Source organism: Urocitellus parryii, chromosome 5, assembly GCF_045843805.1.
Source record: "Urocitellus parryii isolate mUroPar1 chromosome 5, mUroPar1.hap1, whole genome shotgun sequence".
NCBI classification, from domain to species: Eukaryota; Metazoa; Chordata; class Mammalia; order Rodentia; family Sciuridae; genus Urocitellus; species Urocitellus parryii.
Genome location: NC_135535.1, coordinates 37,051,716 through 37,064,366, shown reverse-complemented (window position 1 = coordinate 37,064,366; position 12,651 = coordinate 37,051,716). Strand labels below are relative to the sequence as shown.

The following is a 12,651-nucleotide window of genomic DNA, read 5'->3' as shown; positions in this document are numbered from 1 at the left end:
ACATTACCTGGCATTCACTAATCCTTCATCTCTGCAAATTTACAAAAATATTAAAATCATGGCCAGCTATGGAAATATCACTTCAAATACCTAGTAGAAAAAAATTGTTTCAAAAATTAAAAAAAAAGATACCGTTTATGTAGTAAGCAAAGATTTTTGCTATTCTCTGAGGACTGATGGACATGTGGGCAAAGGAAAAGGTTGAATTAAAAGAACTACCAAAAACCAATCATCACTTCAATAGAAAAGTTAACAACACATTTTTTGGCTTATTTTGTACAATTGTTTGTACTTCTGATAATGTTCATTGATTAAAATTATATATATTCGGTATGAAAATTTATGATAAAATTTGTTATATTTCTTAGTTAAATGCTGCAAAACCACTTAATTTTGTATTAATGATTATAACTTTTATACTATTATAAATGTTGAAATGCATCCTTCAGATTTTCTAAGGCTGTTTTCTCTGTTTCAGTGGCCAGGGTCTGCATTTTATTTGATTCATCCTTCTTTTCTCAACACTCTTAATCAAAATGTGGCCTTTGCCATGTTTCTCTTATCTGCCCTTGTAATTCAAAATCACTATCTTACTTCAAATTCTTCTGATTTTTCTCTTGAATTATCTTGCCAGCTTCAGTATTTTCCCTACATATTTTTCGGCTGGTCATATCATTTTAAAATATATGTACAGTAAAATAATTGCTTGGCTTACAAATAGCCAATAGTTTCTTACTGAGTTCATTAATTCATTTGTTCATTGTTTTTCAGAAAAAAATGCATTGAATTCTTAAGATACAGAAATACAATGACTGACTTCTTGTCCTCCTTTAGTTTACCACACTAAATTTTTGTGTTTTTTTTTCCCAAAAAACAAACACTAAACAAATGGGATGTGTAGGGGCATAGGATGTTCTTAGGAAGAAAATGGAGTCATAGAATGGCTTTCTTATAAAATATTTGAGCAAAGACCTAAAGAAGGGTATGATAGTACTGAAAATATGGGAAAATCTTAGGAAAGGCATTGCAGATGGAAAGAGAAGCAGGTGCAATTGCCCCTAACTGCAAGAAATATTTCATGAATTGGAGGACAAGTGTCCAGAGGGATGGGTTTGAGAGGTTAAGGAGAAAGATAAATATGGGGTGCATATAGGAAACTACCTTGTGGGATTCAGAAAGTGTATTTCTGAAAGCATTATAAACAATACAACAATACGATGGTCTTTGGATTTTACTTTGATTGAGATAGGGAGCTGTTTTTTTATTTACTTTGAGATAAGGAGAATTTTTGAGAGAAGTGACATGATCATTCTTGTAGCTCTGCAAAGGACTGCTGAAAGGGAGTAGGAGATATGAAAAAAGAAAATTATTGGCAATTTTCAGCTGGGCACAGTAGTACATGCCTGTAATCCCAGTGGCTCAAGAGGCTGAGGCAGGAGGATCATAAGTTCAAAGCCAGCCTCAGCAAAAGTGAGACACTAAGCAACTCAGTGAGACCCTGACTCTAAACATAAAATAGGACTGGGGATATGGCTCACTGGTTGAGTGTTCCTAAGTTCAATCCCTGGTATCCCACCCCATCAAAAAAAAATATTGGCAGTATTAAAAAAATATTGATTAGAATGTAATGGCTTAGACAAGAATGGGTTTGGGGAGAGAATGGATAGATTTGACTAGATTTTGATGGCAGAACTAAAAATTTGCCTATTATTGAACATGGAGTGAAACATAAAAACAGGGTTTAAGAATTTAACTCCAAGTTTTCTAACTTCATTTACTAAAAGCAGTTGTAGTTGTGATTAACTGAGAAGGCCATGGTGCTAGTGGGTGTGTTAGGTGGTGTTGGTGTTTGGCTTATGTGTATAGGGGGGGATGTGGTAGAAGACTCAGATGTTAAATTGAAAGATGTAGGTGTCCAAGTGTACATATTGAGTTAGCACTATAATATACAAACTCCCTCAGGGGAGATGACCAATAGATAATCTAAATTAGAAAATGCTCAATTTGTAGGTGGTGTTTCAATCCATGAGATCAGGTGTACTTAAGGGGCTGACAGGGAAAATCTACAAGGATAGCTCAAGGGACTTCAAATTTTGAAGATAAGGATAACGAACAAGAAATTAAGACAAAAAAAAAGAGGTTGTGCATACAAGGGATATTCCTGATAATGGACTGTGATTATAGTTGGTGGGGTGGAAATCTGAGCAATTATAGATATGGTCAGATTAGTGAATATGCTCAGCTATGCGGTATGATAGTACAGAAATGAGATATGACCTGGGAATACCTTCTCTGAAGACTGGAATAAACAAGAATGCAAGCTCAAAATCATTAATAACGTCGGTTGCTTGGGCAGATTGTGGAAGCTGTAATGCTTGAGTTCATGATGGGGAATGGGTTCTGGGGAACTTGCCAGGAGCACACAGAGCTTTGAATAACATTGCACAGCACAACAAGATCAAGTCCAAAATTTACAATGTGGTCAAACCTAGTTATCTAAACACATACCACTCACAGCAAAGGTCTGATGATTCATCTAATCAACCATCATTGGTTTTTTTGTGATGTTGCATAAGCTTTATCCTGTACCTTGAATGCCCTACTCTTGCTAGTTGTCAAGATCCCATATGTATTTGAAATCTTACTGTAATATCTCCTCTATATAGCCAATATCAGCCATTCAGAAGGAATTAGATGCTATCTTCATGTGCCATATTATATTGCTCTAATAATACCTATCAATCAGGAGACTGTCAACATCTTGACTATGGGACCAAATGATTATTTTTAAATTAGCATGTATGGTGTCCTGTAGAATTGGTCTGTCTTTTCTTTGTTCTTCCATGTTTTCCAATTCTTCTGCATTGCAATACTGTTTCTAGAACTTTGATCCTTCCCTCCTTTCCTTCCTTCCTTCCTCCCTCCCTCTCTCCTCCTTCTTCTATTTATTTCTCTGCCTCTGTTCTTTCCTTTCTTTCATTTCCTTTCTTCCCCTCATGTCTCTATCCATTCCTTTTATCTCTCTTTCAGCACAAAATTATAGATCACTTCTTCAATTAGCAACTTTAATTAACTAAGACTAATAAAGTATGAAAAGACTCGTTACCAACTACAGCTTTTAAGATTTCACAATCTGGTCAATATCCTACAACAGAAAGAATTGATTCCAAACTACTGTGCCCATTTTTATTTAAGGTCTCACACTCCTCACTTTTCCTCCTAAGCACCTAGAGATCACATTGCATGCATGGTGTTGGAAAGGTTTGCAGCACAGTCCTACCATTGCTTAATTCTTTAGTGGAATCCCCCCTCCCCGAGGAATCCTCCACAGCAGCCTTGTATGGATCCTTCCTACCCAGAGCTCTCTTCATCCACTTCGTTCATTTGGCGCTTGGTATGTGCTACCCTGAATCCTCAATGGTTTATAAAGGGGTGTTCTCTCTTCAATTCGAATTTCACCTACTTTGGAATCAGGATCATGTTGGCAAATACAGAACTTAGTACAATTATTATATATAACTGGTATTTATATTTATGCATAAACAATATCTCAAAAGTAGATACAAATTAGTTCATACATTTTTATTTCATTTGAGGCAGTCAAAAACTAGGACACTTTTGTAATGTTAGAAGCAAGATAGTTATTTTCTTTAAGGAAAGAGGAGTGACTATAAGCTAACATGATGGGAGCTTCCAGAGTACTGATTTGTGTTTGGATAGTAAAACTCATTTGATCTCTATATATACCTGTGCACTTCTCTACAGGTATGATATAAACATTAAAATTGTTTTCAAAAGATTACATCCTAAAATTATTTATTTTCAAATTTATTATACAACAAAACATTCATCAGTGTAAAATAGAAAAATAAGGAAAAAAATGTATCCATAATACCTTATCATGTAAAGATTCTTCAAGATTCTTTCTGAAAGTTTCGGATTCTTGAATTAAAACATTCTATAAAAAAGAGAGAAATTAGCAATAAATTAAGCAGAAAATATTCAAATATGTAGGTTAATGTTCTAACACTCAAAGATCTCCTTATATTCCTTCCTTGGTGAATCAATTCTTGTTTTCTATGGAAGATTAATGGAATCTTTAAATTTGATATCTTAGCATTGTTGAGAAATATATTATTTATGTAGAAAATGTTATTTTGCAACATTTGTATGGATAAATGGAACAAGTATTACCTTTTAAGCTATTTATTTTGCCTTTTTTCATACTACATGTAATCCCAGCTAGAAATTAGATATAATTAGTTAATTCTTCAAATGAGAAATAGTGAGTAACATGCTAAATATTAGCCAGGGATATTTTAAAGAGTTCAGATAAACTAATTTTCAGTTTTGAAAGAAAGAAGAAATCAATAAGTCAAATTTTTAAAAGTTTACTTTTTGGACTTCTATTCCAGCACATTTAATATTTCTAATAATAGTTATATTATTAGAGAAATAAAAATAAAGTTATAGAAATTTAATAACTGATGTTACACGTAGTGAAGAAATGAAAATAAATTGCATAGATAATTAAAAGAATCTTTGTCACAAAAATACTATGTTAAAAGCCTTGTACTTTTAGTACAACAAAACATGATTTAAAATAATGCATTGTTGCTGGGTATGGCGGTGCATGCCTGTAATCCCAGCTACTTGGAGGTTGAGGCAGGAGGATTCCAAATTCAAGGCCAGCCTTAGTAACTTGATGAGAACCTGTCTCAAAATAGAAAAATGAAAAATGCTTGAGAATGTAGCTCAGGGGTAAAGTACCTCTGGGTTTATTCCTCAGGACTACAAAATAATAATAATAATAATAATAATAATAATAATATTTAATAATAATAATAATGCAGTCTCTTCAAAGTATTGAGTAAAATTCAACAAGAATGTGCTAACTCCATATCAGCCATGTATTTGGAGTTGTTTGGGAAGCAGCACGCCTTACAGTTTTCTAGTGGGTAAATTAATGTTTCATTGAAACATTTTTCCTAATTTTTTTATGTGTCAGGAAAAATGTCAAGATAAAGTAGTGTTTGCATTCAAACTTAGTTTCCATAATGATTTATGCACCTGGGTTTTAGCCCCTACCTTTGTTTATGCTCTGGAATTGGCAATCATCTCACATAACTCTTGCTGGTCTGGTAACTGCCAGTTATCAATGGGACACATAGTTGTGAATCAAATAGCAGACTACACAGATAGATGAACCTTTTTTGAAACAATACATTTGAAAACATTGGGTTCTTAAACCCTCCAATGATATTGAAAAAAGTTCTGTTTGAAATACAGACTCTTGTACTGCAATTTTTATACTGGTAGGAGGTATCACTCATTTGAGATACATGAGTTGTTGAAAGTCAGATCTCCATCTCCCAAGTGTTGAGTTTTGTCTTATCATTCTTTTTTTCACATAAAAGGAAAAGATAAATAAAATATTTCATCACGAGAGCACAGCACATGTTAATACATTTGCCTCTTACAAACATGCTAATGTGAAAAACTTTTATGTCATGCAGCATTTTTTAATCACGTAAAAATTCATCATCATTGTTTATGGAAATAATTAATTCTCCACTGAGAATATTTCAGTCATTCTTTAAATTAAGGAAAGCAAATGAATCATTTTGCTAATATGATGATTGCAGCAGCACATCAAGCAAACATGATCACAACATCGCTGCTAAATGTTCGTGAGATTCTACTCGTCTGTGCTTTTACCTTCTCTTCCAGAGCAGCCATTCTTTCTTTTAAGTGTAGCTGTAGGCGTTCATTCGATTCAGTCAGAAGTCTGTCCACTGTATCAGATAATCTTTTGTTATGCTCCTCATTCATTTTCTCTCTTTGCCTAGCCTTACATTCAAGAAAAAGAAAAAAAAGTTAATTTGATATGAAAATCATTTAAGAACTGCTCAAGCTTGATTTTATAGCTTTGCTAGCTTTAAACTGGATTTAATTTTGTCTATGTTGATTAAATAGGTAGAAACTTTTTTCCTTTAAATTTCACAGAGCACATCTGAAAGATTCTAAATATAACCCGTAATCAAGAAAATTTTTCTTCTTAAATGTAGCCTATAAATGTATAAACAGATAGTGGGGAGTTGCTCATCAATGCACATACTCTTTGAAGTTCTTGATTCTTCTCTTCAAGTTGACCTTCTAGATGTCTCATACGTTCTTCAATATTTCCATGTCTCTCTTCAGCCTGTTAAGAAATATGAAGAATGCACGTGAAATGTAAGATGTGGTTAACTCTTTCTTCTAGATAAATTGAAATAAAATGTAAAGCAAGCTACTACCAACTGCAAACAGTTTTCAAAAAATAAACTTTCTTTAAACAGGCAGCTGAACAGCATTGCTTGAAATGTGTCAGCTACAAAGGCCTGTTACATCCAAGCATCAGCAAAACATTGGATTTATTTATGAGCAATGAAATCAGCCAAATGTAACATGCAGACTGTGCATGGTTTGAACACAAACCTGCCATTGTCCAATCTTAAGCTCCTGAAGCACTGAACTGCACAGATGGTCGATTATCAATAAATAAAAGTAACATAATTTTTATAAATGAAAAGAAAAAACTTAGATGGATTCTATTTAGCAATAGAAAGTAAAGTCCAGTAGGACTACCTTCCTACGTATGGAGATCATTTCTTGTAGTTTAGCTTCCATAACATATTGATAATCATCAGATGAGGTAGAAGAGGTTGGATCAGACTAACAAGTCAAGGAAAAGGAGAGGGACAAAATTGAAAAATCAGAACTAAAGACACTGACACTGAACAGAACATAGCACAGAATGCTTAAAATAAAAGTGTGACAGCAAATTTAATACTTTAATAGACAGAATTTTATATGGAAAGAACTATACTGATATCTGGTGAACATAATGCAGTTGATGGTTATAAATGAAAAACAATGATATGCTCAAATAAAAAGCTGTGAACCTAAGGTTTGGAAGGTTAGTGATGGCTGCCAATGAGAGACTACTACAAAATGAATTAAAGCAACTCTGAAAAAGTGATGTCATATTTGGAATTATGGGAAACCAAACACTAGAATATGTCTCTGATAGATTGTTAAAGTGCTGTATTTTGGTTTGTTTGCTTATCACATTACTTAAAATGATAACAATGTATCTAAATGTTGTGGAGTATGCAAGGCAGTAATTCAGGTGTAATACATTTGGAACAAAATTTACTATAAACACTATTCTCTGGACATCAGGGACAAACCTAAACCATGGGGAAAATTATATTGTGAGTGTTCCCCAATTGAAGCAGGAATTAGTTACCTCAGGAGGCCAACTTACAAGATAACTTCTGGTCTCCCAATGCACATTGTAGTCATCCATCAAAAACCTAACTGCCTATTCTCAGATAAAGCTCTAAGTTGAAATTTTAAAATTTCAAATTATTAAAAAGTCAAAATTTCAAGAACTCAAAATTATTAAAAGTCCTCAAATTATCAAGGTGTCAATATTGCTGTGAGGACAAGAATATTTATTTGTGAACTTTCCAAAATGACACCAAGGACCACTACAAAATTTTCAACATAGACTTGTTTCTATGGAAACAAAATTGTGCCCTAAAGTGAACAGGCAGCACAGAGTCTTTGTGAGCTAAAGTTTGCCCAGTGCTAAGGTTAGTTACATGCCTTGGAGGTGACTTGTCAGGTTACCAGAGTGCAGGGTGTTAATACATGTGACATTGCTGATAGCTGAATTGTATTAGTATGTTAAGCACAAATTACATAGAAAATCACATCAACATTTAAGTCACAATTGCAAGTAAAGTAATAATAACATCAACACAACCCTCTCTTAGGGCTATAAATTTTCACTCCAGATTATATTATCTTACTTTATATAAGTCCATTCTAAAATAACAAAATTTACTCTATGCCAATATAAGACTATATGTATGTCATGCAGCAAATAAAATAGTAACCAATTCATATATCAAGTTCATATACATTTATTTATACTATTTTATGCAAAAAATTCCAATTTAAACTCTGTAATAAGTCTTTAATATTTCAAATTTGGTATGTTTATATAAATTATAACTCAGTATTCATATTTTGTAAGATTTTCCTTCTGATATTTTTATCTCATAAATGTGGAATGTCATGCACAAATAATAAATAAACAATTTCTTTTCTCACATCTTCCACAAATTTCTGAGCAAAAACAACACAGAAAGCTACAATGGTCCCCAAATGGAAAAACAATAGTTTTATAAATATCATTTAAGCTTAGAGTTCTATTAAGAATACAGTTAATGAGTTCAGATTTTATTGAAATTATATAATATAGATTTATTAAGTTGTATGTAATCTTGCAAAAGTATGTTTTAACAGGCAGTTAGAGGTATTGAAATTAATCAGATGACATGAATATTTCAACTTTCAAAACTATCTATTCAAAAATACAAGATTCTAAAACGTCCTGAAAGTCCTTAGAACTTCTACCTGTTCCTGTCTTGACTTTGAACATACACCACACACTATGAAAATTCACTTCAGACATGGATTCCTGCCATGTCTAAATTACAATGTTATAGCTGATACTTTTTATTGTTACTAAAAATGAACTCAAGATGAATTATGTCCTTGCTGAGGAAATATGCATTTGAATTAAGGAAGTAGGTATAAAATCATAGGGTGAGGAACCTGAAATCTTTAATTTCAGGTTCATTGTGAATAAACTTGCCAAAACTCAAGTTTGGTTTTATGCATAGCAGTTAATCAGGAATTCTGATTGGCAGGTAATAAAAGTAGAAAAAAAGACACCAGTCAAATAAAATGTCTGACGGATTGCTAAAAGTCTTCAAAATATTAGCAGAGGGGAGCCTGCATCTAAGCTAGGCAAAAATATTTTTATTTTCATAAGTAGTCAAAAGAGTAAGAAATTTTAAAAGAGACTATGATGAACAATAATACTGAGAGGCTAAAAATAAACTGCAATTGAAAAAAAATAATAAAGCAGGTTATAGGGATAGTCCCTAAAGCTATTGAGAACAGAGGACAAGAAAATACAAGACTGTTGAAGCTATAAACTTTGGGAAAACACATGAGAAAGTGATCTTTCAATGTTATAAAAATGTTATCATGTGAAATGTGTTCAGGAGAAAATTTCAGCACTGAAGGAGTTCACATACCAAAATAAGTCATTAATATAACAATTGTGTATCTGAAATATGTTGTTGATTTAGAATCAGTCAGAAGAGAAGGTAGTAAAAAGGAGAATAGGGAATTGTAGCATTAGAAGATTTTTTTAATTGTTGATGTACCTTTATTTTTTATTATTTATTTATATGTGGTTATCAAACCCAGTGCCTCACACATGCTAGGCAAGTGCTCTGCCACTGAGCTATAACCCCAGCCCTAGCTTTATAAGATTTTTAAGAAGGTTAAAATTTTTCTGAAAGATAAGAAAAGGAAAAGAATGCAGAGAAAGTGGACATTGGGCAATATTTTAGGTAGGAGTAAGCTAAGGAAATTATTTGGAGTGCACAAGATAGTATATCAAAATAAAAGTCTAACAGAATAAAAAGAGAACAAAAAAGGATGAGACATCCAATATATATATTCATTCTAAAGAATTCTTAGGAACATTTTTGCCCTGTAACTCAAATATTATATTTTAAATTATAGTCTATTATCAGTCTTTAATAATCAGAGGCAATTTAAATTGTTTCCTTGGGGAAGATTATTGACTTTCTAGTATTTTAGTCAGGATAATATCAATGTAGTACTATTATACACTAAATTGTAAAAAGTTATTTTTCTTATGTAATTACTCACTTATACCTCTCCCCCCTCTAAATAATGATATTTAAGAACTCTTTATGAGGTGGGCACAGAGGTGCACACTTGTAATCCAAGTGGCTTGGGAGGCTGAGGCAGGAAGTTCAAAGCCATCCTCAGCAACTTAGCAAGGCCCTAAGTAACTCAGCAAGTCCCTGTCTCTAAATAAGATTTAAAAAGCGCTTGGGGTGTAGTTCCAAGGTAAAGCACCCTGGGGTTTAATTCTTAGTACCAAAAAAAAAAAAAAAACTCTTTAAGAAAGTTACTTATGTTCCTCAAATCAAAAGCCAACTTTACATATCTTAATCCATGCTATAGAAATTTAAAACAAGCATTTGCAAGAAAAACATAAAAATAGTAATATGTTTGGATAGCTTTATGTGATTTTGGAAAGCTTTATATAATTTAGGAAATATTTTCAAATTAAATGATAAGTTTGCCTTCTAACTACCCAATGAACTTCCTTATTTTAACAAACAGGAAGATTAGCTGACTGTTCATCTTTAACTATTTACTTTCTCAAGAGAGTAGGTTTTGTATGCCTTCTTTTCCATTTCTGTACCAATTGCTTCGGAAAACCCATAATGTCAGAATTTAAACTTAAAGTTCACATAACTATAGTACCCATTTATTGCTATGGCCTGAAAAAATTAGCAAACAGCAATGATTGTGTGAAAATATAAAATGTCTGTACAATTTTGAATGGCTAACAAAAGTCCAACATGCTATTAATAACAATAATCAGGATTTTTTTTTTCTAGTGAAATGTATGTACAGTTTGAAGTAATCCCATTTCCATTTGACTGTTAGGGGTCAGATTACTCTTTTTTATTATAAAGTTTTCAAAATTCTAAACTATAAAGATGTTGTAGAATCTATTGGCCAAAATATGGCAGAAAACATTGAAATCTTCAGAGTATTATTAATTTTAATTTTCAGAAGAAATTACAAGTATAAAAACCACTTTTTTGCTATCTAATGTTTTTTCCCTGCAGAATTCTATAACTTTTTGCTATCTAATGTTTTTTCCCCTGCAGACTTCTACAACTTCCAATTTCTAGCAAGTTTTATCATTCTATAGTGTGAAAAAAATCAACATTGTATTTTATTTTGTAAACTTCTAATGACAATTTATGTGAAGCCTATTGTTATGACTCATGTATATATATTTTAAACATTTAACATCACTGAGTGTTTATCTCCATTATACTATGTGTAAATATTACTATTGAAAATTAACTATGACAATAAAGTGAAATATTGTTTGTTTTATTAATATTTAAGTTGGAAAAAGAGTTATTATTACATTTGTACCCATGGTCACTGATGTCAGCATAAGTAAGATACATGCAATAAGAAAAAATTCATTAAATAAGAGATTAACACCATAAATATCAATAAAATTGACTTTTCTAGGGCCTAAAGAAAATCTTTATATATTCCATTTTGAGCGACAATTGTTGCTACACTTATACCCAGGTGGACCTCCTAATTGTTTTAGTGCGGTACCTTTGTTAGGGCTGCAATTCTCTGAGCCAGTTCAGCCTCTACTTCAGGTAAGGTTTCAGCTTTTCTCATAGTCTGCTGCAACTTTTGCTCAGCCAGCTCGAGACGCTCTTGTAGCTGTCTGTTTTTCTCTTCCATCTGAAATAAGAATGGTAAAAGAGGCACTTAAAGGGTCAGAGTTAATATAGCAAATGTAGTCATTATGGGCTTTACACTTCATCCATTAATCTATACTTAAAATCAGCCACTAACACATGTGCTAAGTCATGATTATCATCACGCTTTCATGTATTACTTATCCATTTTCCTTAATAAAATTCTGCATATTAAAACAATAGAAAATCTCTTACCCTTGGCAGCAAAAAGAAAAGAAATTGCTAATGAGTATAAGCTGGAACAAATGGCATACAACTCAGTATTAAGACATCAGATATATCATGATAACAAATAAGGAAAATCACCCCATTAGTCTGGAGTTGGGACAGGGAATGTAGTTTGAGAACTGAGTCCTGGCTCTAGAGATGAGACTGACAAGCTTTCTGTAAAGGGCTTGACAGTAAATATTTTGGCTTTGTGTATCAAATGATCTCTGTTCCAACTCCTCAAGTCTGCTGTTGTAACACAAAAGCAGTCATAAACGTGATTAAATTATTATACATGGCTGTGTTCCAATAAAGCTTTACAATTGCAGGCAGCCAAAAAGATTTGGCCCATGGACCATAGTTTGTCTACTCTTGCTCTGGATCCCAATAGACTTCATTATTGTTCTGGCATTACCAGATGTGTAACATTGGGAAACTTTAATGTCTTTGCTCCTTCGTGTATTCAGTGTAAAAACCATTCCTACTTCAGAAACGGTTAGAATAAAGTCATACAAACATGTAAATGGTTTAGCACAATTTCTGATTAACATACAGATTAAAAGTCAATAATGTTAATTATTTTTATCATTATAAAGACAATTTTATTTTTCTAACAAGTGAACGATATACTGGAAATCACATTTTGCTTTTCATTAGCTTTATTCTAGATGTAAGAGCATGTTTGGCCAATCATCTGCCAAGATTCACTCTATTTTACTTACTCTGTGTTTGGTGAGAATGATGAGAACACACACATGGACCAGAACAAAACCAAGACAGAGATACTGAACCTGCCGTAGGATGGCTTCTTTATTTGCCAGCTCATTTTCCAGTTTATCATTCATGTCATGTATGGAGGTAGATTCTCTCTGAGCACTGAGGTAACGCTTCTCAAGAGTGGTGATTCTTTCTTCCATGTCTTCCTTCTGTGCCATAGCCTGTAATTAAAATTAAAAAATCAAGTCAGATTCACAGA

General features: G+C 32.7%; 1 protein-coding gene across 35 annotated transcripts in view; it reads right to left on the bottom strand.

Annotated features, from left to right (window-relative positions):
* Nucleotides 1-12,651, bottom strand: part of Ppfia2 (PPFI scaffold protein A2) — a 453,020-nt gene that overhangs the window by 91,404 nt on the left and 348,965 nt on the right. For 26 of the 35 annotated variants that reach the window (XM_026391438.2, XM_077799256.1, XM_077799255.1 and 23 more), the window contains 5 exons: nt 12,467-12,613; nt 11,317-11,451; nt 6,119-6,202; nt 5,719-5,850; nt 3,896-3,958 (listed from right to left, as the gene is read on the bottom strand). In XM_026391438.2, the coding sequence (XP_026247223.1) occupies nt 3,896-3,958; nt 5,719-5,850; nt 6,119-6,202; nt 11,317-11,451; nt 12,467-12,613 (561 nt within the window). Of the gene's footprint in view, nt 1-3,895; nt 3,959-5,718; nt 5,851-6,118; nt 6,203-11,316; nt 11,452-12,466; nt 12,622-12,651 lie in introns of those variants that run through there. The other 9 variants (XM_026391435.2, XM_026391450.2, XM_026391453.2 and 6 more) reach the window with 2 other exon arrangements.